Consider the following 27,253-nt stretch of genomic DNA (forward strand, 5'->3'; position numbering starts at 1 on the left):
GATGCAGTGCTGTCAGCCAAAACTGATAACTGCTAATAATATCACAGAAAAAAATGGAAAAGACTATGACATTCATCAACGAATGGCTGCAAAAAAGTACTCTAAAGATGTTTCAAACTGCAGCAAGTTACCTACTACCATTACTAGACAATAAATGCACTTGCAATAACATGAAAATGTAGCAAACAGTCTGCATCTTAAATAGTAATTAAAAAAAATCTTAACTATGTAAATCTGGATTCTGTGATTTTTAAATAAAGAATACAAACACTTAAAGCAATGACCACTGAGAAAGATGAAAAAAAAAGATATGCAAATCCTTCAAAGACATATAAATTTATTTCTTTTTTTGCTTCAGGGCACCAACACTAATTCACAAGCTGAATTTTTTTTTTTTTCTGTGAGCTGAGTTATTCTCAGTTTTATTGTTTTAAAACATTCTGCACATTTCTTTGAAGCATGTGAAGCTGGAACCTGTCTGAAGAACAGAGATCTATATAGAGCCTGGTTTTCCTCCTGAATGGATTGTTTTACATCTATGACATCATAACAGTACGGTTTTATGTTCCTATATAGCATCTCCAGACCATGTGACAGGTGAAAAGAGACTGATTTGAAGGCCAAACACAGAGTTTGAATAGGATTTTTAAATTTTCTTGAAGCATGGGTTGCTGTCCTTCTGAATTAAAGCAACCAGCCTGATAAGAAGCAAATCAGCTGGAGAAACAGAGGAGTTTTAACATCTCAAGATGGGCAGTGGAGCCAGCTCTGAGAGCAAGGAGTCGGCGAGGAGATCCAAAGAGCTGGAAAAAAAACTCCAGGCAGATGCAGAGAGGGAAGCCAGGACAGTCAAGCTACTGCTGTTGGGTAAATAGAATAAAAATTGTTCATAATACTTTTCTGTTAAGGGGTTACTTTGCTTTGGAATTACATGTCAGTACAGTGAATTTCCCGCCTTTCATTATTTTATTTGAAGAAGGAAGTCCTTTAATATACACACAAAATGTTTTCTAGTTGCCAACATTCATGAACAACCAATTAAGTCAAAAGGAACTGTATAGAATTTTAAATATTATCAATCCTCGACTTTGAAAATATATGAGAAATGAGAACCTACTGCTAGAATAAATGTTATGGTGATTACTTACACAGAACGTAGCACAGACTTATCTTTTTTTTCATGGATCTAGACGCATTCATTTGCAGGATTAAGTGAGATAACTGGCTGTATAGAAAATCCACAGGTATCACGAAGTATTGATATTGTTTATTTTCCAAACCGTTGCACTTCATTTTTTTACAAAGGCAAAAAGGGACTTAGAAGGTCTTTTTTCAATGTATATAAATGACATTGTGGGTAGTGATAATGAAATGAGATTAATATAGATGAATATTCTCACAGACTAGTACTTCTAATCCACACCACAATCAATTTATTAACAGCCAGTGGTTTTAATGGTAAAGGAATTCTTTTTTCTTGGTACAGCTTTACTATTTTCTTTTTTTTTCCTGGTAGTGTGCAGCCTACATGAAATATGAAAAGGCACAATAACACTGGCACCATCTTAATATTTTTCTTTTAGAAGTACGATGCCTGCTATGACAGTTTATACTGGTTTCACCAAATGAGTAGAAAACCAGCCTTTGATCATTGAAATGTTTCTGGGTTTTCCCCATTGTAACCATGATGCTTAAAAATGCCTTTTAAGTGACGTCTATTCAGACTTACCCAGATCCCTTTGATAAAGTAAATCGCCTTAGCTGTGTTGTTTTCTATGTTATGCAAAAAGTCTATTTATACCTGCTGAGAATCTAACTATAGCTATTAATAAAGAAAACAGAGAAAAACATAACCATGCAGGTTTCTGAAATAATAACAGGAAAGTAGCTGCTTGATACACTTTATGTACATCAGTATTCATATTGTGGTTTACAGAGCTTTTCAGTCCACTGAAGAATTTGAAGATTTTCTGTGCCACATTAATACAAAATACTGACCCTGCTGAGATAAGCTTCAGTTGGTCAAAAAACAAAATTATATTTTCATTTAAACTTTCATAAAGTTTCATCACTTTCTATGTACTTTATAAAAAGTAATTGGCATATTGAGTTTGAACTAGGATATATCTACTCCATTTGAGGAATAAGTAAAAAATCATTTAAAAGGTATTTATAGGATAAAGAGGAATTTAGAAGATAAGCAGTTTCATTATATATTTTGATCTTCAAGCCTTCGTGTCTTGGCAAGAGTACTGAAGGCTATCTTACACTAGGGCACAAACAAAACTACCGCTCCTGGAACATGTTTGTGTATTTAATACTAAGAACTTCAGGATTTCATGTTTCCTCATGTATATTATAAGTCTTTTTCTGACCCTATTGGTATCATATTCTCAAGATAACTTTAGGAAAATACTTTGATTGCAAGAAATGTGGAATAGTCTTCTAGTTCATTCACTTCAAACCTGATATTTCAGTTTTGTACAGGCAGTGCGGCCACTCTTTTCATGAGTCAAGATGATCACGAGCATGTGCAATACTTTTACTGGTCTTCCTTACAGTGTATATTTCTATAATGTAATCGTTACACTTTTACTCTTAAAATGTAAAAAATACCCCAGTATTCTGACCATTTCCTGAGAGGATTATTTAATATCTAGTCTGCTCTGTGTCCTCTAATAGGTCCCTTTACAAAACTGAAATTATATTCAGAAACCAAAGACACCACATTTGTTTACTTTAAGTTCCATCGATCTGGGCAAACACATTATCTGTGTTGATGCAATAATTTACAGTTTATATGACACGCTCATATAAGCTGAGGGAGGAGAAAAGTTATGCCACTTTCTGATTTTCCTCATGAAATGTCCAGGAACCAGGAGGATTAAGTCCACTGTGATAGGTGTTCCTGCCTTGTCAAGGACATCCGATCCCCTATCGTGTCCACAAATTAGGTATACACATATCTATAATTCCAAAAATATAGATTGTTTAATGAGTCCGGAACAAACTCCAAGGTGAAAGTCTTACTCCCTCTGTATCAGAACATAGCTTGCCTTCCATATCACAGGCAGTTGATATACTTTGTAGGCCAGCTTGCAATTTACCTGTGTGCAAAGTGCAGGACACAGTCAAAACATGGCCAAAAGAGATAGCTGATGCTCTAAGTGATTTTCCCCAGAAATAAGACTTTAGCTTCAGTTTAAATAATCAATAATACATTGAACTTACTTATTTTCAAAGAATTGCTCCATGGCCTTGTTGTCTACAGTTTTCAGTGGTAAGATACAGTTTACTATACCTGAGCTGGTCATCCTCACCTCACTTTACTGAGAAATAGTCACTTTTAGGGCATGACTTACATGATTTAATTCAAATATCTAATTTAGGGTGACAAAATATTGAAGGTTTGTTTTGGGTTTTGGTTTGGTTGGTTGGTTATTGGGGTTTTTGTAGTTTTACAAGTGAATATTTTCCTCCACTAACTATATGAGGCCTCTGGTAAGAAGTCTGAATGTACAAGTTTATTGTACAGATATTTAAAACCAGTTCAATGAATCAAATCCTGCTCAGTTACCATAGTACCAAAGTCAGCCTTAAGTTCCTGTTATTAAAACCTGCATTGGAAGAAAGACTTAGAGCACAAAGATGTCCCAATAATCCTATGGACTAGAATACAGTGATGCTTTTTTGGGGCAGGTTGAGGGACAACATTTAAGGATTTTATTGTCTCAAGAGTGTTAGATGTAAGATCTTTTCTCTATTTCTTTCATGAAGAATGCTTGTTGAGTTTGGTAAGAGGACCAGGAAGATATGATTTCAGTCCATTTCATAGTTTCCAGAGCTCCAAACAACATAGACAAGGCTTGAGCAGAGGTGTAAAAACCTTTCTGGTTTTAATTTGAAGATCTTTTCCTGCCTTTTGTTGGTTTATGTCTTTGTTGGTGGTTTTTGTGACAGGTTTCAAACAAAATATTCAAGCAGTAGGGTATTTTTATTTTTTTACCTACACCAAACTTTTATTTCCACATAAATAAAAACTGTAAAGAGATAATAGACATGCTCTGCAACACAGAAGCAGCTCAGTATATAAAAAGAACCTTCTTAAATGGCTGGCTCTGTTCACCTTTGAATTTGAGAGATTCTCACAAGTTTCCAAGCACCTTCTATTATTTGGCTATTTCTTCTCTGTCTATATGCCTTTGTGGCCTGCAGGGAAGAGGTCATGCAGTCCCAGAGCAGCAGAGAGATTCATGTCAGGATGGCTCCTTTGCAGCTGGGTGCCTGCAGCCACGCTGCGCAGCACTTCTTCTCGAGTCTCCTCTACAGGCCCTGCATGACCAGGAACATAATGGGCTAGGAGGACCATTCAAAATATTCAAAACAAGAAGAGAGGCAGGTTAACCATCTACCAGGGTACTGTGTGTGTACAGCACCATGCTGAAGGTGGATGTGGCATGCCCCAGGGCATTGGGTACCTCATCTCTGGGAAGTAATGTGGGAGGAAACTTCCATCAGTTTTACTGGCAGTGAGGATACCTTTGTCTTCCAAGACTGGGACCAGAGTTTCAGGCATTGACTGAGATTTCTGTGCCATTATTTTCTGTGTAGCTGTGGAAGAGCTACAGATGTCATCTATCTGGATTTCTGCAATGCCTTTGATAGGGTCTTCCACAACATCCTTCTCTCTAAGTTGGAGAGATATGGATTTGATTGGTTGACTCTTCAGTGGATAAGGAATTGGATGTATGGTCACATCCAGAGGGTTGGTGGTCAATGGCTCCAAGTCCAGATGGAAGACAGTGACAAGCAGGGTTCCTCAAGGGTCTGTGCTGGAACTGGTGTTGTTTAATATCTTTATTAATGATATTGATAGTGGGATTGAGTGCACCTTCAGCAAGACTGCTGATGACATCAAGCTGAGTGGTAAGGTTAATGTGCTGGAGGGATGGGATGCCATCCAGAGGGACCTGGTCAGGCTGGAGAAGCGGGATCAGTGAACCTCATGAAGTCCAACAAAGCCAAGTGTAGAGTTCTGCACCTAGGTCAGGACAATCCCTGTTGCCCATACACATTAGGAGATGATGTGCTTGAAATCAGCCCTGAGGAAAAGGACTTGGGAGTACTCATTGATGATAAGCTGGACATGAATCACAAACGTTCATCTGCAGCCCAGAAGGCCAAAAGCATCCTGGGCTGCATCAAAAGAAGTGTGGCCAGCAGATCAAGAGAGGTTATTCTGCCCCTCTACTCTGATCTGGTGAGTCCTCACCTGGAATACTGTGTCCAGCTTTGGAACCCTCAACACAAGAAGGGCGTGGACCTGTTGGAGTGCATCCAGAGGAGGGCCACAAAAATGACCATAGGGCTGGAGCACCTCTCCGATGTAGACAGGCTGAGAAAGTTGGGCTTGTTCAGCTTGGAGAAGAGAAGGTTCCAGAGGGACCTTATAAGCTGCCTTCAAATACCTGAAAGGTGCCTATAAGAAAGCTGGGGAAGAACTGTTCATGAGGGCATGTAGCTGTAGGACGAGAGGTAATGGTTTTAAACTAGAAAAAGGTAGATTTAGGTTGGATATTAGGAAAAAATTCCTCAGTATGAGGGTGTTGGATTACTGGAACAGGTTGTCCAGAAACGTAGTGGAAGCCCCATGCCTGAAGATAATCAAGGTCAGGCTTGATGAGGCTCTGAGTGACCTAATCTAGTGCTGTCCCTACTTTCTGCAGGGGGGTGTTAGACTAGATGACCTTTAAAGGTCCTTCTATGATTCTATTTATCCATCTCAAGGAAATTTGGCATCCAAATAGAGACAGAGAAATCAGAGGCAAATTTGAAAAAGCTAGAAGCTCCTAAATCTGTGAGATGCACAATACAGGCTATGGCACATTATCACTGGTCCCTGTGAGGGCGAGCTATAAATCTTCCCAGAGCCAGTGAGATTTTCAAAAGCCAGTTAAACTTTCCAAGCTTCCAGGACTCCATTTGGCATATGCAGTCCTGTTTTATTCTGAAAAGCTGGGCTCAACTATAAGGAACCATTTCACTGCCTTCTAAAGGGAAGCTGCCTTTAACTTCCCGGGTAAGGGCTATCACGATGCACTCCTGTGGTTTCTGCGAGCGGAAGGCTACTGCGGAGGGTGGAAAGGCAGGCCCGACCCTGCTCTCCTGACCTGGGTCCCTGGCTGGAGCCGCAGGCTGCACAGGAGGCGAAGGGAAGAAAGGAAGCAGGTGCAAAGTAAATTGTTTCTGACCCATTTCCTGAGGTGCAAATGCTGCTACAACTAACATGATACTCCGGAGTGAAGCCAAAGTCTGAGAGTCACCTGTTATTTAGATAAAGGCGTTACTGGATCATAAATTAAAGATGAGCAGAGGTTGAAAAATGCACCCAAAAGACACAAATTATGCCTCCCACTCTCTTTTAACTTTGCCTTTCAGATCTGGAAGAGAGGTACATTTCTATATCATGTTTCCTGGCACCTTTCCATAAGGTGAATGTATGAATTCTCAGCACAGCCTGCTCTCTTCCCTACAAAAAGTGCAGCAAACTCCACCTTGCTGACAGGGCTTTACCAAGTTCTTCAGAAAGGTATTGAAGGGATAATAAGTGATCCACAGCAAATTTACATTTTTTTCCTAACGGTGGCAGATGGCAGCATCAGCCCATTTTGCATAGGCTCGTTCCTCTCTCTCTTTCTGCCATTCACATCATGAGTTTTAGAAAACGCTTTGCATATGGTTTGTTGTTTGTTTTGATTCATTTGAGTAAATTAATCCCTGCCATTTAAATGTTATTAGCTTTACAAAATCTGTTTGGAAAATCTGTAATCAGTTTGTCCCATTCACCGAGAACCCCTCAGTTAAAACAGCTACGCCCCAGATTTCCTCTTTTGTCAAAAGCATTTGCATCATCCAGTGAGGTAAATGATAATATGCAAAGAGAAAGGCAGGGGTGAATTCTGTCCCATGGATTCACAGCCAAAGTAAATCCTCTCTTCAGGTGCTTTCAAAATCCAGCTCTTGTTTGACAGTTCTTGGCAAGCCTCACCAGCCTTGCTAACAGATGTTAGTCATTCACTCTGATCTCCGATAGAGAAGGTTTGCCTTGTGATTACTCACTTTCCATGCGATAAGAAGGGCAAATTAATCATACATAATCTGACCAAACCTATGCCCTAGTTCTATAACTGGCTGTGCAAGCAAATGCCTGTATCACCCCACCAGCTATGGGGATTTCCTGCAGAATCATTCCCAAGCTGGATCTGCTACACTGCCCTGTAGGTTTCCTTTCTCCAGTACACCACACCAGAAGACCATGGGGCAGACAAACTGACAAAACACCAGTGTTGAGACATTTGGTCATGTGCTGCCTCTGTTTGAGGAACTAGACCACATGTAAGTCTCCATGCTCTGTTTTTCCACTCGCTCAAAGAGACTAGCTAAATAGCATGGATCTGGGTGGTTTAACTTTAAAAAGGTCATGAAGCACGTTAAATGAGCAGCTACAAATCATGTCATAAATGGGACGCTGAAAGAAGCTGTAATTTGTTCATGCTTTTCTGTCATCTTCCAGAGATGAAATCAAAATACGACCCATATTTTATTTTTTGGCTTACTGAAGTCTATATTTTTCTCTTACCGAATGTTGGTTTTTCTTTCTCTAATGACCCTTTCCTTGTCAGAATTAATCCTTTTACAAAGATTCCATTCTTTTTAAGTCCAAATGGACACAAAGGAGGGTTATAGTTGGTACAACAGGGATCCAAAACATCTGTATATCTCTTCCTAGACACAAAATCCTGTGCTCCAGAGAGTTATTTTTAATACTTGCTAAGTATTCATCCATCAATCACATCTTCTCAACACTCTCCTTCTGCAGGTGCTGGAGAGTCAGGAAAGAGCACTATTGTGAAGCAAATGAAGTAAGTACATAAATAGTCATACCAGTTGTTGAATTAGGTTTTTGTAGTATAAGCTACATAGCTAATGTCTTACTACAATATTTATGCTTATGTGGATAAAATGCAATGAAACATCATTCAAATGAAGTTCTCATTCAACATCATAAAGAAAAACATGAAGCGACTAAGACACACAGCTGGATTGGTAATCAAATCTGTCTGATTAAATCATGCACTGGACAACTCCTTGCTGAAGACCAGGGAAGCTTCTTCACTGGCTTTAGTAGGAGTTACAGTACAGTAGTGAGACCACCAGGCACAGCAGATCCACCTAGCCTATCATCCTGTCTCCTGCAGTACCTAATGAAGGATAGTTGCAGGTCATCAAATACTTGTGCTGGATACCCTGATGGTATCTGATGACCTGTGACCTGGGCACCATACTGAAGCACAGAGGGCACTACTGTGTTTAGTAGCCCTCATTTAATTCACATCTATATTTCTCCTGAAACTTTTTAGAACCAACATAAACTAATAACATCCACAATATTCTATGGCAAGTAGTTCCACAGTTTCATTATATATGATGGGAAACATCTCCCTTTGTTAAATTTTAATTTGGTCGCTATTAATTTTATTTTATTTACTGTACTGCAAGAGAAAGCATGGCAGCATTTACATTGTATAATAGTGCAAAATGTTGTGGGGTTTGTTGGTTGTTTTTTTTTTTTTTTAAACTAGCCTCTGAAGATTATTCTTGGTCTCCAGAGTATTATTCCAGCTCCTGCCAGAGGTCACAAAGATTGTTCTCAGGTCTCCCACAGGTCAGGTGAAAATGTATTTAGCTGCCAGGCTACACAGTGAGCAGCTGCTACCCACCATCTCACGTGGCTAAGGACAATCATGAGAAATGTTTTTAGCAGGGAAAATATCATCCCAAAAAGTTTTCATCTAATAAGCAGTCTGGGAAAAACAGGCTCAAATGCAGAAATCTCTGTTCAAATTTGGACTGAGTTTCAGGGTAGGAAGATCTTGTGACTGTAAAAATACTTGTAGATGTTTATTCAAAGTGCACATGGTGACACAAAGATTGAAGCCAATAGCTTTCCCCTTGCTTCAGAAGAAGGTCAAATTTGTTTGTGTGTGTGTGTGTGGGTCCGCACTTACGATTTACTCTCATAATATTTTTGCATACAGTAAAGCAAGTTAAAACTTGTTTATCAGGCATGTTATTCTTTTAAGGGTAGCCAAAATATTAATCATGTACCTGGCTTTGAGTTCAAGAGGCACAGGCAGCAAAAATCCTTCTTTACTCTGTAGCCTGCTAAAATACTGCTGTTGTGTCTAGCCTTATTTCCACAGGCAGTGACAAGGTCTGCCTCCTAGACCTGTCCAAATACAGAAAAAAATTGCAGAGCAACTGTCTAGACATGATCCCACTTTGTAAGCATCAAGTTCTTCTTGTGTAAAAACCAAGCAGACTGTTTTAGAAAAACAGTAGCACTATTCCAAATAAAATTCTCTGACCTATTTCATATCTTCACCAATGCATTTCAAAGAGTTTAGTAAAAAAATGTTACGCCATAAGAGCAATTTTCTGCTATTTAAGCAGCTTGTTTTGTAGTAAGACAGATTCAGAACCATCCATCAAATACTTTGCTAAGATTTTTGTTGCAGTTAAATGGTGGAAAATTTTATTTCTGGTTTGAGTTTCAATCAGGAGATCCTCCCTATTCAGCAAACCAGTGACATGTATGGTGTTTAAAGCTTCCTCAAGTAGGAGGAGATTAAAGATGTTCCTCTGAGTTGAGCCCTTTAAGAAGGCTGATAACCCATAACAGCATTGAGAAGGAAGCATAAAACTGCAATGTTGAGAGCTTTAAAGTTCTCCATTTACGAGCTGTCAAGCTGATCACAAATATGAATTATGTTACAGCAAAACTGTTGATGAAAATTATAATTTTTTCTTGTAAAATGCCATCTTTCTGTCATAACTAAGGACATTTTTTTAAAGGGAAATTTTTAAATTAAAAAATATTTTGTTTATTAGTTTTTTTCAGTGAAGCACAACATCTCCTAGAGAAGAGTAATAGCTGCTTACAAAAGAAATAATTTTGCTGAAAATACAATTTTCCACCAAAATCAGGACAATGTTACACCTATTAATAGAATTTTCTGATTCATAAATATCATTCTTTCCAGACTGAAGATTTTAATCAAGTTAAATCTCTCCATTAAACTTCTCACGATATCTGCTGATGCTCAAAATACAGATATGCCACAAGGCCCTAAAAAGGCTTGGATAGTTATCAGAGATATCTAAAAAGAAAAAAAAAAAAGAAAATCTTTTCTCTGGAGCCCTGTGCTTCTGACTTGGTAATTTTCAATGTGTGATTTATCTTTTTTTAAAAACAAGTATGGCTGTGCTATGCCCTAAGTTATCAGCACAAACCTACTATAAATAATTCAGCAAATGAAAAGCAGAAAAAAAATATTTGGTAACTTGTTATACCTGTTGAGAGTGCACCAACTCCACCTAGCTTGTGAGAAACCCTCCTTCCATTAAAAGAAAAAGAAAAAAAAAAAAGCCAAACCAAAATAAACAAATAAATCCAAAAACCAGGAGACTAATATTTTCTCCAATAGAAACACAATTTAGATATTACAGTTGGTAGCCTAACGCCCTATGCCTTCCACATCCTGCATCTATTTTTTACAGGTTGTTTATTATTTCATGGAGGATCAGGGAATAAAATTTTCCATTTTCTTAAACTCTTCATCTCACCATACAAGATGTCAGCCTGATTTACAATCCTTCCTCAAGAATTACAGACCTTTAATAAAAACATCAAAATTCACTACTGATCTAACGGGCTGGATAACACGCCTTCTGTTAGAAGACATAAATATGCTATTAAAAAAACCCCAGACAACCATCAACAAAAAACCAACAGCAACAGAAAAAAAAGCCTTGAGAAAAAACAAGTTTTCTTTCTTTCTTTCTCATTACATAATCTAGTTTCATTTTGGAATCTTATAGTTTCTTCCTTCCTTTGTTCTTCAAAGGGAAAGCATGAAAGCCATTTGTGGACTGTGTTAGGAACTTTTCTTCTCTCATCCAAGATTTTTGCAGCCACAGGCAAAACACCCATCTTTCCCCCAAATGCTGTTATGGTCATAGCTGTGAGACACACAAAGCAGTTAAACCAAGTTCATGTACTTATAATCTCACAGAGTCATATAATCATCCTGGTTGGAAAAGACCTTTAACATCATCAAGTCCAACCATTACCCTAGGACTGCCAAGTCCACCACTAAACCACATCCGTAAGTACCACATCTACATCTACGTCTTTTAAATACCTCCAGGGATGGTGACTCCACCACTTCCCTGGGCAGCCCATTCCAATGCTTGACAACCCCATCAGTTGCAAAATATTACCTAATATCCAATCTAAACCTCCCCCAGTGCAAATTGAGGCCATTTCCTCTTATCCTGTCACTGGTTACTTGGGAGAAGAGACCAACACTCACCTGGCTACAATCTCATTTAACATAGTTGTAGAGAGGGATAGAGTCCTCATCCTCCTTTTATCCAGGCTAACTAACCCCAGTTTCCTCACCCTCTCTTTGTAAGACATGCTCCAGACCCTTCCCCAGCTTGATCACCCTTCTTTGTGTTTGTTCACTCTGTACATTTCAACCCATTATTTATAGAAAAGCTGCTGCTTTCACAGGTAGCAAGGGTAGAAATGAGAAGAACATGCTTAAGTACCAGTGCAACGTTTAACATTAGTGGCAGCTGAAATGATTTCCCATGATAGCTGAACTGAGCTCTGGATGCTTCACCACACAGGACATTGCCTAGTCCATTCCTGAGCACCAATCCAGCATATCCAGTGCAATATCCAGAGCTATGTTAGACTCCACCAGGTGATTAAGGCTTCCCTCTGAACAATTCTTATTATTCCATTCCAATCACAGGGGTACATGGATATTTCAGACCGTGGAAAAAAAAAAGGTTCCGTAGTATACAAGACTGCAAACCACAGCTCCCCTTTTTCTGTCTCCCAAGATTCCTTTGGATCTTGCAGATTCACTTGAATTGACACTGAAGACAGCATTCAAAAAGCCAGATCTTCAAAACAGAGTTCTAGAAGTGACTGGGGAAACATTTAGAGAACGCTTTTATTCCTACAGCAGACACAAGAATGCAGCTTCTGAATTTTCTGACATCCACAAGTCAGAGAGATGTTACGACACATTCAAATGTAATCTGGGGTTTGTGTGAATTCTTTTCTGACAGGGCTAACTTCTTCCCTTGAAATGAAAGTCGCCCCGAGACACACACCTATACTCACTTTGGGTTAACCTGTCAGATCCTTTCACACCCTTTCTGTTTGTATAGCTCTGTCCAGTCTGTATCTCTGGCAAGGGACAGGAAAAAAAAAAAAAAAAAAAAAACACAAACCACAAACCCCAGAAATGTATGTATTTAATAACCTGATCTTCATCTTTTGAAAAACTGAGGTGAGGAAGACTAGAGACTTGGTTCCAGCAGCAGCCAGACCAGTTTGGTTCACTGAGAGTATGCTACACCAGAACAGTTTTCACTGTTTTCCACAACACATGGAGAAATATATTTCTGAGCCAGGATAGAATCTGCACACTGATTTTGGAGAACTTTAACCACATCTCATTCTTTATTCAAAGAGGATTATGAAATTATAATCCCTCTGTCAGAATTAGATGAATTGAATATGACTGCTAAGATTCTTTACCTTCTCGAATACAGGCCAAATCCTGTGGAGCAATATGTACATCCACATCTACTCTAGGTAAGATTACAGATAAAAATGAGAATGATTTAACAAGCAATGTGACAGCCCATGACTAATACTGTAGATTTCAACAATAAAAGTTTTGGGATCTAAGTGCATCTCTGCATCTTTCCCTATATCCACAGGAGTGGCCCTAGATTCATACATTATCTTCTATTGACCCACAAGGCAAAAACCTAATGTCTGTTCACTCAGACTGGGGAGTGAAAACCTACCCCCATAAGTGTCACCTAGCACACGTGCAGAAGCTGCTGCTTACCCGTTCCAGCAGAAAAGGTGAACGAACCATTGATAAATGCTTTTCCAAGGGCCAGATGGATTTAGTTCTTTCTCAAGCTGACCACAAAAGCATCTGATCCAACTTTTCATTCCTTTCTTTTCTTTTGATGCATCCCATAAATTTTGTCGTTTTGTATTTTCACACCAGGATCATCCATAAGGATGGTTTCACCTACCAGGAACGCATGGAGTTCAGATCTGTCATTCACAGTAACGCAGTGCAGTCCATCCTGTCTATCGTGAAAGCAATGACTAAGTTAGGAATCAGTTACGAAAACCCTGCTAGAATGGTGAGTACGATGCCCTTGCTCTTGAAATAGGCATTGGAATACATTGTGTGCAATATAATAGTAGAAACCAGTAGAACAGAGAGGGTTCTGTATTTGCTTTATGACGGTGGAAACTAACTACTGCTTGAGTTGTATGTGACAAGATGCCCTTTCTTACTCTTATTTTCTCAAAACTGATGCCTGAGGTCTAATCTTTGCATAAATTGCCATTTACTGTTTACAAAAGAAATGCTCGACTTGCAAAGACAAAGGGAAGAAGAAAAAGAGAACCTTCTGTTAGCTGCTTAGTCACTTATTTATTGCCATAGGGAAAAGTAATAAGCATTTCCCTTTTATGAACAAACATTGGGGCTCAGCCATGTAAGGAAGGGTCATCTAGATATGTTGGGAATATTTCAGTTTGGCATTGCTCCTGGAGCAGAGACCTTTCCATTGTACAGATGCAGCACTAGTGCATTGGCACTGCAGAGAAGTGGAGTCTGTCCTTCCTGACACGGGTAGCAATTCTATGCGCAAGTGCAGAGCGGAAATCCCCAGTAAGAAGACTTGCTATCTTCTGGCAAAAACACTGAACTTTCCAGGACAGAAGTAAAGGAAAAAAACATACCTGTATTCTTAGTGCAATGATTTAGTCTGTTGCTGGCCATTCAGACATTGCTAAGAATTCCTCAGAATGTCAGAATATCAGAATATCAGCTGATCCCAGTTTCAGAAAAATTCTGCTTATTCCCTGGAGATTTATCTTAGAGGAAATTACATCTGCTTATCTGAGAGAACTTTTCTGGTTCCAGAAGTCTACATTTCGTTACAACAATATGTGGTACTTTGACCCAAAATATGATAAACAACTGATTTAGAGGTTACTAAGGATCATACAGTCATTTGACAAAATAGAAACTGAAGAGTTTTTTCCTCTATTCTTTTAAGAGTTCATGAATGCAAGTCATTCAAACAAACACAATGGTGCACAAAAGCAACACAGGGAAAATAGGCCCATGTGAAAGTGCTGTGACTTGGCAATTGTGATAGACATGTGTACTGCACAAGGATCCATCTACATGGCCTAAAACAGCTGAACCTTGTAGCACCTGGTCCTGATCTAGCCTCTAGCATCCACTACAACGTCCAGACTCTGTCTGCCACCTGTAACTGAGATATGTTCTGCCTGTGCCCCAGTATTTCAGCCTCTTTTCTCAGCCCTGTAAAACTTCCTGAGAGGTTTATACATGTTGACTTATCACCTATCATCTATATCCATTTCTTGGGCATTATTTTTGAGAGATTTCACAGCCTGTGGAACTGGGAATTGAAATTTTTTGTTAAATAGCCTAGTTCATTTCTTAACACTATATATAACCAAATGTGGTATATACAGCTTTTGTATGTTTATCATTTATTGCACCCTAAGCCCACTCTTACTGTCATTGGCAAAATAGGCCTCTAGGAATACAGCTGAATAGAACTGCATAAAATATTTGCAGTGCCTGCCTTCTTTTCCCCAGAACCATATAAAAGTAACCTGGATGTAAGTTTTAAAGAAATAGAAATTTTTGTCACATTTGTTTGAATCACCACTAAACACTGCCCTTCTTCCAAAAAAAAAAACCCCATAGCTTTCATTTTCTGTAATCATAAGTTACTTATAAGCTTGCGTTGTTTTGATATAAGCTTTTACTTCAGCAAGACTTTGTTTTTGCTGTGTACTGGACACAGCACCTTAAAGTCATCTAGCCCAAAGACTGGGCTCATATTGGGCCTGAAAACAATGGGTTTACCCGTGTTCCAGGACTGCCTGTAAATACCTCCTGAAAGCACTTCAGCACGTAGTTTGGAACAACATCTGTTCTGGGGAGAGATATTTTTTTTCTTCCCAAAGCACTATTACCATCTATTTTTAATATTAAAATCATCTGAAATCTGTCTAAATGCCAGAGAGAAACAAAACATTATATAAATCAGGGTTATGGCAAACTCAATCTGCCACTATCTTCCTTTGTTACATAAGCATCAAAATCCACAGTCACCACCTTTGGCGTAATAACCAACTAACGTTTACCATATACCTGGAGGTTCTGAGCTCAAGGCTTCTCGTTTGGGCTGTTCAGCCAACAAATCCAATGTTGCAGGAGGATAGCTGTAATCACTGAATGATATGTGATATCTTGAAGGAGAGAACATTCTAGCTCTTATCTTGAAGCTGAACAAGTCTGTGCCCTGGAGAGCAGCCCTGGACACAAATGTGGGGTACATGCCAGAAGGCAGGACTCGGTTCTGCTGATCCCAGCACTGACCGAGAGCACAGGGGTGTGTAAACAGAGCTGATGTTGTTTCACATAGAACTGCAATCGTACGGCTGTTCTTCCTCTTTCAAATGAAGGCCGTTCTCTAGTGGTTATTTCCACCTTTTCTCATTTCTCTCCAGGCTAACTCAGTTTTTCAACATTTTAGAAAACCCGCAGTGCTTTATTTTCAATCAGTCTCTGACTTTTACAACGTTTCCATAACACTGCAATTCCTATTGTAACATATAGTACATTCCCAAAATAAATTTACAAATAATTCTGAAGATGTTTTCTATTTTTAAATAAAGCATGCTCCCTGCCAAAAAAGTGTCTGTCAGGATCCATTTCTACTTTTCCCACTATTGACTGCACGTCACTTCAGTTGTCTACTTACACGGCGAGGAAGGAATTATACTCTATAATTATCCACTGCTGTGACAGTGTATCAAATGACCCTATTTTAATCATGCTCTTTATTTACAGTACATTCCTAAGATGTTAGCCACTGAAAATAAATATTTTTAATGGAATAAATTACTTGAATCCTTTTTGGATTGACTGAAAAAAGAAGAAATTACATAATAATAAATTTTAAATGTTTGGTATTTTATTGTCTCCAAACAAAAAGAAAAAAACATACATCTATGATATGCATTCACTAGTTATATTTATTTTGCCACATTTTTCACTGTGTCCTACAGCTAGAAATCTTTTTCTTCCAAATATATTTAGCTATATAATTCTGCTTTGATAGTAAATGCTTAAGCTTTAAATATTCCTTATAATTTAGATTTGATATCCCATTTGGAATAAAAGCCCTCCTTCCAAGTTAGACCCCTTGTGAACACTTATGGTAACATGAAACTGAGCCCTTGTATGAACAAAACAAAATCTATAGAAGAGAAAAACTTGGTGTATCATGATTTAAGTCTAACCTTGGCACTAACTAAAGGAAAGCGAGCTTGTAAAAGGATGTTTACATGCACAGGCAAGTACAGCTGCCTGGAAAAATCAGTGAAAATGAGAAATTCTGCCCCTGTAACTGATTGCAAACCAAGCACGTCTTCAAGGAGGTGTAGGGGCACAGTGCACTTGCACAATATTTACTGAAATTTCTCTTTAGGAGGATGAAAGGAAACTGTGTGCCATGGCAACAACTCTGGAGGATGGCGACTTGTCTTCTGAATTGGTTGAACTCATCAAACAACTGTGGAGTGACGGTGGGACCAAGGCCTGCTTCGCAAGGGCAGCGGAGTACCAGCTCGATGACTCAGCAGCCTAGTAGGTGACACCAGCTGCAGGTGTTGAACATCTGGCTATTACTGTAACGGACAGCGTAGGAAGGCTCGTGACAATAACCCTTCCTCATGTGCAGAGCAGACTATGAAAATGATTGCTCATTAGCCTGAAAAAAACAAATCAGGGGTTTGCTAATGTTTATAACATATTAGAAATGTTTAACTGAAGGAAACAAGTGAAAGCAAGGAATTTTTTTCCATGCATTTGTTTAAATTATAAAAAAGAAATTTATAGTCTCTAGGTAATTCTAAAATTGACAAAACGAGGGGAGAGCTGAATTGAAACAGCTTAGGGTTTACTTTGAATGTACACAATTCAAGCTGCTAAACGTAAGTCTAGAGAAAACTATAAACACTTTCCTCTAAACTAATCTGGCTGCATGGACGGGTGTTCCCTGGGCCACTACCTTCTCAGCAGCCAGCTGGTCTTGACCAGTGGTGCTGCAGCCACCACAACCTGACAGCCCCAGTTCCCTTTCTGTGGCCTGGAGGTGGCAGGCAGATAATCAGGGCTTACTCTACAAAGGGTCACCATTCAGCTGGGGTACATCTCCTATCTTAGCTGTATTTAGGAAGCATAGACTTTTCAGGAGTCCCTGGTTTGGTTACTGCTACAGCTGTTCTTGCAGGCTACAGTGGTCATGCTTTACTGTTTTCTCCCTAATCTCACACCCTCCTGACAAGGGAGGTGTGACCCAGGTCAGAGTTTTCCTAGAGTGCGCAAGTCTGACTCTAGAACTGGGGAAGAGGGTTGTTCCAGCTGTTATCTTCCACGAGCCACATTTGGAGGTGTCTCTGCTCCTACAGCTCCTCCTACAGGCTGAGGGCTGAGGGTACCTGCAGAGGGAAACAGCGGTGTTGGTTGGGTGTCCCTTCTCTTCCACAGGGAAAGGAGTGAGTGGAGCCAGGCAAGCTGAAGGCAGCAATAGCTCACCATTTGTGGACAGCAGAGGGAACAACATATGAAAATATTAAAATAAAATATTTACACAATGAAAACAATAAATTCTTAATCTATTTATAGCTTCAAAACAAGAATGAAGACCTTTCTGCAAGATACCTGTATGGGTATTTGGTCTGTCTGGGATGGATTTAATGTTATCCACAGCAGCCTCTCTCGGTGCTGTGCTGGTCGTTGGTAGCCAGCAAGGTGTTGATATCACACCAGGGTTTGGCTGTTACTGAGCTGTGCTGGCACACATCAGGGCTGTCTCTCCAATATACTGCCCCTCAGCAGTGGGCTGGGGATGGGCAGGAGGAGACACAGCCAGGACAGCTGACTCTAAACTGACCAACAGGATATTCTATACCATATGACATCTGCTCAGCAATAAAACCTGAGAGATAAGGGGAGAAAATGTGTGCATTCTGGGTTTTTTAGAAAATTTGTTTTCTGGAGTAACTGCTACACGTACATTTAGGTTGTATATTAGGAAAAAAATCTTCAATATAAGGGTGGTAGATCAATGGAACAGGTTGCACAGAAACATCGTGGAGGCCCTATCCCTAGAGATATTCAAGGTCAGGCTTGATGGGGCTCTGAGCTACCTGATCTAGTGGAGATGTCCCTGCTTACTGCAGGGGGGTTGGACTAGATGACCTCTAAAGGTCCCTTTTAACCTTACACATTCTATGATTCTATGATCTTATTTTTCTCCCCTCCCTATCCTGCTGAGGAAGGAAGTGATAGAGCAGTTTAGTGGACATCTGGCATCCAGCCAAGGTTAAATCACCAAAATACCCAAAGAAAATATTGCCTGTGTTGATTTCTGCCTGCTTTGGCAGTACCTTATGCCAGCCTTGTATTGCTATACCAACAGAACAGAGCAGTCTTTTGTTTCCTAACATAGCCTTTCTGACAGGTCACACTGCAGTTCCCAGTACTGAAAGCACTGAAACAAGTTAGTCATCATAATTAAAAGGAAAAACACTCCTTGAATTAAAAACAAACAAACAAAAAACCCACCAAACAAAGAAAAAAAAAATTAATGCAAGGAAAAAAATATTACCTGTCTACCAGCTAACTGCCTAGTGTGTACACAGTGTCTGGCCGATTAGGTTTTATTGCCTAAAAAGAAGATAGTCTAAAGTAATTCCCTCCTGGTGTTACAGGTTGTGTCATGTTTTAGCCTGCAATAGGTTTCAGTATTTAAGGGAGCTAGTACAGACTGTAAAGGAGCCAATAATCATTATTTATTGCTAGAGTGACATTAAAACCAACAGCGATATGTTTTTTATCAGCTTGAATGCTTCCAAAAATCCTGGTAATCCCCTGTCTTCATCTTTTGGTACCTGATGCTTCTGAAAATCCAGCCTTTGGCTCCACCACTAAAATCAACTTAATTTTTGCCTTTGCTGCTGAACTTCTAGTGATCAATTCAAAATCAGACAGAGTCAATCAACCATCTAAGGAAACATTTCAATTTCTTTTAGAACCAAAACCTTCTTTCTCAGCTCCTGTGAATCAGCTTCTACACAGAGTATTGATTTATACTGTGTAAACTCTCTGAGGTTATCCTCTCCAAGTACATTATTATTATTTCATTATTAACTAATGCTAATGAAATTTGATCACTGCCTTTCCTCTGTGTGTTTTAAATGAAAAAAAAAAATGATTGGCTGGAATTTCTTCTCCAGACTCACCTAGAATTAATCCTGGTTTAAGATGGAGTGATGGGTAAGGAAGGAGAGATATCAAGATTATAAATGGTGACCTTATATGTCATTGTATAGCTACCAGTAGTAGCACATGGTGCTTCTTGCTTGCTCAGTCATTTTCCTCTCACGGTAAGATCTGTGTCACCTAATTCTAGACAAGGAAAGACCAGGCATTTAGACTAACAAAGTACTTTGCCTTCCCTCTTTTGCCAGTGGGTAGCTGCCTGCAGAGCGTCCCCCTGGAGCTCTAGTAAGAATCTGATGCCTCTCTTGCTCAATTAACCAGATAATTAACTAGGACTAATTTTTTTTATGGAACTGCAATTGGCTGCATTGAATTGAATTTAGATATTTGGGACTAAGCACTATTGAGTCTTTATAATGAATTTTATATGCAAGTGTTTATTTTAGTGCTTACACACTTTCTAAACTGCAAAATGCCTTTTGTTTCTGCCTTCCACAAAGGTGAGCTGAGATGAGTTTGCCTCAGGATCTACCAAGAGAACCAGAGCTATATTGATTTCTTTTTTAAACAGATTGTTTCCTGGACTCAAATCATGAGCAAACATTGAATTACTCAGATCAACTTCAGCTCTCCTTGCTGAGTAGATTCAGTCTATTCAACTTAAAATATGAACATCCCATTTCCAAGCATTACTTACATATCTCCATATGGAATAGACTAGCTTTAAAAATTTTATTTTATTTTAATTACTTACAGATGTGTTAAATATTGCAGAAAAGGATGATGAGCTGTGAGGTTTGTTTTGGTAGTTGTCTGGTTAAACTGAGCAGCAGAACTTCATGCTGGGCACACCCTGTGTTAGAGAGGAAAAACAAGGCATGAAGCCTAATAAACTTTAGACTGTGTTTTGTTTGTCAGAGACAAGAAGCTACGAATGGAAAGGTGCCAACTGGGACACAGAAAGCTTGTAAATGCTACAACTATTGTATGTTATTTCTTGCTTTTGGTTTTGTTCTTTACTTGAATATTAGCAGCTAAAATGTAGGAAGCTACCCAAACATCACCTTTTCCTTTTGTCAGTTCATAACCTCTTTACAGAGACTCCTAGACAGCCAGTAGAAATCACAGGCTCTGTCTGGCCATTTCAAGAAGGTTACAGGAAGAGACAAGAGAAGCATTGATGGTAGGACAAGAACAAAGTTCAAAGATCTGGCTTGCATTCTCACTTCATACAGATTCTATCTCTGTATACCAGACATAAAACAAGAGAAAACACTTTTCCAGAGTGTTGTGAAAATGCTAACCTAGAAGTCCTCAGCTTCACTGAAGCTTCTGGGTTTGATTTTTTTTTTTTTTTAAATCATCATGTGCACTCTTTTTGTAAATGGAAAGATCTGCAGGGAAAAAAGACCCTAAATCTGAGTTTCTCAAAAAATATTACACCCTCTCTTTCACTTTAGAAGGAAGAATACTGTTACAAGAGGTCTGATGGGCTGCAGTAACTTCTACCCAATCTGCTTCTGGAAGACGGTTGTGATTCTGCCCCTGCGCTGACAATTCCCAATTGCAGAAAGCAATTCACAAAGCCCCCTTTCTGACAAGGTGGTTTTTTAGTATCCCAGAGGAAAACAAGGATTTTCCTGAACTAAAATTCTCAGAAAGATGTTTATTACATGCAACTGAATTACACTGCTATATACAAGGAAAAATAAAGGGCTCTGGATAGTAGATCTAGACTGTATAAAACCCAATAATATTGCATTTAAATGTGTTATTTACATAAAATATTTAAAAGCAGCTCAATATGACACGATTAAGTAACATTAATTTCACCTTTTGAATTCACCAATCATCATTTCTTTTCACCCTCCTTAGTTACCTCAACGATTTGGATAGGTTAGCCATGCCAGACTATGTGCCTAGTGAGCAAGACGTTTTGCACTCCCGAGTGAAAACAACTGGGATTATTGAGACTCAGTTCTCTTTCAAGGATTTGAACTTCAGGTACGAAAGCTGTATTTGATGGTGGCTTTATCTTTCCTAAGTTTTTTCTCTCAAAGTTATTTACCTATTATAATATTGGCAGTCTCATTGTGATATCCTTGAAGACATTCACTTAACATTTTGAAACAGCCAAAAAAGCAAGATATTCTAGTACCAGTACTTCAACTTTAAGCATATAATGGACTGTTATTAAGAGATTTCAGAATATCAAGTTCTAAAAGGATGTTTTTACATATGTAAGTGTCTAAAAAGCATTATTTGTATCCTGCCATTTGAATAATTGTTTGTGACATTTATGAAATTTCCCTACCTAAATGTCCTTAACAGCATGCAAAACATTTGATGACTACTAATTTGCATGCACTCTCAACCTTTCACTCTCTTCTTCTGAGAACAGAAATAGCTGCTCTTAACACTGGAATGCATTACAGTTGGCAAAAATATAATAATTTCTGTCCCATGGGAAATTTCATCATTAGTATGCATGCCTCCATGCTCATTTAAGATGAAAAGCAAAGTGTTCAGAAAAAAAAACTTGAAAATAATGTCTCTGAGAAATTTGACTGAAAATAATTGACACTTCAGATACTGAAGGTTCTGTTATGCTTGGTGAACCAATTAAAAACATCTAATTCCACATGAAAACATATTTGAATTAATTATGATAGCTTCAGTGTTCTATAATACTTTTCTCTGTGGACTAAATTCCGTCTAATTCTTAATTTAAAGGCTGGGATGCATATTAAGGAATGTAGTCTAGACAAAAAAAACTGTCTGTAGAGATAGACAGATATATAAAGTACCAGGATTTTAACTTTTACATTTTTAATTGGGCTTTTTTTCTCCTCATGTGGCAATTAAACATCCCCAAATCATCTGTGCTACCACACAGATGCACTGACAAAATGGAGATTACATCTACAAAATAAGATTCTGAAGTAGCTGCCCTAAAAATAAATTATTGTCACCTATTAATACACTGATCACTCATGAAAATTCAGCACTTACCCAGAAATGCTATGGTACAGTGTCAGAGACATCATCTTCTCTTTTTCTGATTAACATATTTCCAGACAGCTTTGTACACTGGAAATCTGAGCAGCTTCAGTTACAATCCTACTTTATATAAGAAATAAAATCAATATGGGGAAAGAAATCACCAGAATGCAAACCTTCTGTGAAATGAATGCTACCAGTCCTGATATTGGAACATCAGAACTAGTGTCCAGCTCCAACTGAAATGCAGAACAACTAAGTTACCTGACTGTCCATAAGCAAGAGGAAGGTTCCTAATGTCACCACAAACACCAACCCACCTCTGTTTAGCCTCCCTGCTATGCATCACAGCAGTGCTATGTGAATAAATTCATTGGTGGCTTCAGGCACTTGAGTAATATGAGGTAAAATCACTACAAAATAGTCTGAAGGATTTGAGCTGCTGTGGGGATGCAGAACAGCTATAAATCCATCTTAACCAGCCAGTTACTGTTCCTTTGCATTGTCAGAGCAATGCAAAACAGCTGGGGGATGCTGATGACTCTGCATTTAGTTTGATAAGTGCCATAGAAACATCTATAAAGAGAGGAACTTCCACATTCAAAGTGAGTTTTGGTTGATGTACTTAAATGAGACTCGGGGTCACAAGCCATACACGGATAAAAAGGAAACATGAACAGATGCCTCATTCAGTAAACACTTGTCCCTCTTCTGAACTGAACGAGGCAGAAAACACTTTGTACAGTAAAAGTCTAAATCCCAGGACTGCTCCAGGGAACTGAATTACAGTTGCACAGATAACATCTCTTGTTATTTGCTATCTCTTCAGTGGCTACTTTGCTGGTTTAGTGAAATTTAGCTTTCTTGTGCTCTTCAACTTATTTCACCAATGTTGACTTTGATTTCCAGAGCTCAGAACATAAATATTTTTAAAAGATCTGATCTCCTCTCCTGCTGTTGCTTCCACTGATATGCTAGAAGGAGTTTGACAGAAATCCAGCAAGCTTTATTTTAGTCTTCAGGTCTCACTATTAAGACAAATGAATATACAGATAGTCCCATATCTGTAGTTAAGTTTTCCAAGAGCAGTGCTAGGAAAGTAAAGAGCTTTCAAGACTAAACTTGACTGTCTTGGTAAAACAAAAAGATCACCTCAGAAATACATTTTCTACCACTCAGAGAGGAACTTCAGTTTCACATGTGCATATGTTCTGAGCTGACATAGGAAGAGCTAAGCAAACTAAGGTTAGTACAACTAAAACTGTCCTTCAGCACTGCCTCTGGTGTTGGTCTTGTCCTGTTTTAACTGACTTCACAAGAATATTCAGAGTCAGGGCCACATCCTAGAAGCTTACAGGAAGCAAATACAGCTTCATATGATTAAGTATGCTTGCAAAACTTTACTGCAGACTAAATTTCGAAGCGCACACACACACACACACCCCTCCCAAAACCCTAATTTCAGTCAGGTAATGCCAGGTGACTTTGAGGAACTAGTCGCAGCCAAAAGTCAAGATGCTTTATTCTTACTGACCTCACCCTTCAAGAGACATACTGAACTCCATGAAGATACTCTTGGAAGAATGCCATTACTGTTATCAAATTCTTGCTCCACAACAGCTTCCTGAATTCCTAATAATTCAAATTTATAGACACTCAATTATCAGACAAAGAGATGAAATATACTAGAAAAAAAAATAAAATAGCAGTTTTCTCCGATTACTCCTCAGCTGCAGAAACAGTTTATCATGAGCATTGGGAAGGGTTTCTACAGGTTTCTTTGAAGGAGGATGAAGAATGATAAATAATAACCTTTGTTTCCATCAGCTGCATTGCTGATGAAGAAAATGGAGGATCGATACACTGCAAAAAATGGTGTAACAAATTATTCTTGCTTTTCACACTGAATCCCAGTATTTTCACTGCTATAAAAATTGAGTTGTGTTTAATTTTCAGATACTGCAGGAGATACATCCAGAGAGTAGGATCTAACGTGTCTTAGGAAGGGATAATGCAGCAGGCAATTAGGTTTTACAGTTTTAACAGGCAGCACAGGGGTAAGTCACCGTGCACACAGGGGCACAGAAAAAGTAAGGGTAGGATGAATTGAATTTTTTTACATGCTTTTTCTTCTTTCTAATGCTCTTGTGAAATGTTCAAGTTTGGCACTTTTATATCAGAAAAGTAGTGAAAAGAAAGCCCTATTCCTTCTCACTGAGGAGCTGCAAGTGTAAGTGGATATTTTGAAAATTAGTGCAAAGCAGAGCAACGGTAGCTTTGACAACAGCTCTCTGTCAGCTGGGCCCTGACTGGGTCCCAGATAAGTATGCTCAGCTGGCTTTGGACTCTGTATAAAGATTCCATTAAAAGTTCATATGACTCTTCTCAAAGGCAGTAATTTTTTGGCAAAGACTGAAGGCCATTAATCTAGAGAAGGACAACCCTACTTTTTCCACTCTAGAAGCGAAGTCAGTCCTGCTCCCCATGAATTACTGTGGAAACAGCAGCTAATGAGGTTGGTAGGGCGGAGACACCCCCAATGCACACTGCAGGGTACAGAGCTAGCTAAGGCATCGTGCCAAAGCAACGATAGATTGGTAAATATAGATTCATGCCAGTCAATTGCATGTAACCAGTGGGTCAACCCATGACCAGCTTCCAGTCATATGCCTTACATCAATGTCAGTTTGCTACAAGCAAAACCATTAAGTTAACAAATGGCTGTGGATTTGAGGGTCTTTTGTCGATGTTTTATGCATGAACTCTGTTGTGAATGAATCCAGTCTTAGTCCTGCACTAAGCTCTCATGCAGAGAGAACCCCACTTCCTCAATAAGAAGTGACAGCCGGAAGTAATGAATGTCTTTCCTTTATGCAGGTATTTAACCCTTTATATTTCATTTCATGCCCACTACAAATCCATAAACAATACCTAGTACTCCTTGCCCTGTTGGGATAGAAACAGACCAATATTTGGAAAACACAAATATTTGATTGTCATTCACTTTGAGTTGCACTCTGCACATTAACAGCATGATTATGTCCTTATTAGTGCGTGCTTTACATTGTGCATACGTTGTTTTTCTGCAAAGGATGTTTGATGTGGGTGGACAGCGATCAGAGAGAAAAAAGTGGATTCATTGCTTTGAGGGAGTTACTTGCATCATATTCTGTGCTGCACTCAGTGCCTATGACATGGTTCTGGTGGAAGATAAAGAAGTGGTGAGTCAGAAGAGACAAACAACCCTTTTTGCTGCTAAGTTTTAATGTACTCTCTGATGGCATATCGTAACTATTCCTGTTCCCTGATAAGCATTTAAAGACTATTACGCTGTATTGGTTCTTCCCAGTAAAGAACATTACAGTAAAAATGACATATGGGGATGGGATTTGTCAGTCTCTCATGTTTACCTTTTGCATCTCAACAGAACAGAATGCATGAAAGCCTTCAGCTGTTCAACAGCATCTGCAACCACAAGTGCTTTGCAGCCACTTCCATTGTGCTGTTCCTAAACAAAAAAGACCTCTTTCAAGAGAAAATAACAAAAGTTCATCTGAATATCTGCTTTCCTGAGTATAACGGTAAGTTTGGGATTTTCAGAAGAAAGTGCATTCAAACAACTAGCATTAAAGACTGAGACTTTGATTCAGGTCATCTAACATGCAGGTGACTATTTAAATATTAAGCATCTTATCTAAGCATCCAAGCTTTCTCACAAAATAATGCTATGGGACAGACATGGCCAGAATCCAGTTCATCTCACCTACTCCTAAAGAAAAATCGTCAAAGAAAATCCAGTGTAGTTGGGATAGGAGTGTCCAGAACGAAGCATACTTAAAGCCATATCAGTAGTAGAAGATGGCTTCTGTGCATTTCCTGAAAACTAGCTCCTTCACTCCCTTTCTCAAGACATATCAGCAAAGCTACCCAAAATCACTCAGTGCTTCACTGGGACAGTCAAAGGTTATGTGATAGACTAGCAGAGCTACACCATTGCACACTGCCTGAGGCTTCAGGCAGGATGGGAGGCAGCAAGGGCCCCAGAAGCAGCCTGCCCCAGACCTACCCAGAGTCCGCAGTACCAGCAATTCACACCTGCTGTTGTTCTAAGGGGCATTACCTAAATGTGGAAAAACCAAATGAACAAATAATGACCAAATATATAAACATTTCAATTTTTACCTTTTCCCATCTTCATTTCTTAATCTCTTCATTTTTGTACTTCACATCAATTTTGCCTTCCATCTATCTAATTCCCTATGAACTTATGTTCTCTTCTTGCTCCCCTCACTTTCTGCTCTGCCTCTGAGGTCCTTAACTGTTTCATGCTGACTTACTCAGGACCGTATAATTTAAGAAACGAGGACTTCTAGTTAGGCATTGAAAATTAAGTACAGGTGGTCAGTTTAGATACATTTCCATACCTAGTACGTGGAGTTAATTTGATTTAGGGAAATAAAAAAAGAAAGAAAAAAGATAAAAGGAACAAACTAACACACAATCTTGTTGAAATTTATCTTCTCTTTTATTTACTGTTCTCTCCACTAGGACTAAATACATTTGAAGATGCTGGAAATTACATAAAGAAACAATTCCTAGACTTGAACATAAGGAAACAAGATAAAGAGATATATTCTCACCTGACCTGTGCCACAGACACACAGAATGTCAAGTTTGTATTTGATGCAGTCACAGACATAATAATCAAAGAAAATCTGAAAGACTGTGGGCTTTTCTAG

At 38.8% G+C, this 27,253-nt stretch overlaps 1 protein-coding gene across 1 annotated transcript; it reads left to right on the forward strand.

Moving 5' to 3' along the window:
- Window positions 1-749: 749 nt before the first annotated feature.
- Window positions 750-27,253, forward strand: GNAT3 (G protein subunit alpha transducin 3; the record flags this gene model as incomplete). Its single annotated transcript, XM_084279276.1, has 8 exons — window positions 750-867; window positions 7,880-7,922; window positions 13,170-13,311; window positions 16,717-16,874; window positions 21,390-21,518; window positions 25,606-25,735; window positions 25,942-26,095; window positions 27,063-27,253. The coding sequence occupies 8 exons, from the start codon at window positions 750-752 to the stop codon at window positions 27,251-27,253; spliced, it is 1,065 nt and encodes a 354-aa protein (XP_084135402.1).

Source organism: Gallinula chloropus (genome assembly GCF_964237585.1).
Source record: "Gallinula chloropus genome assembly, chromosome: 1".
Classification (NCBI taxonomy): Eukaryota; Metazoa; Chordata; class Aves; order Gruiformes; family Rallidae; genus Gallinula; species Gallinula chloropus.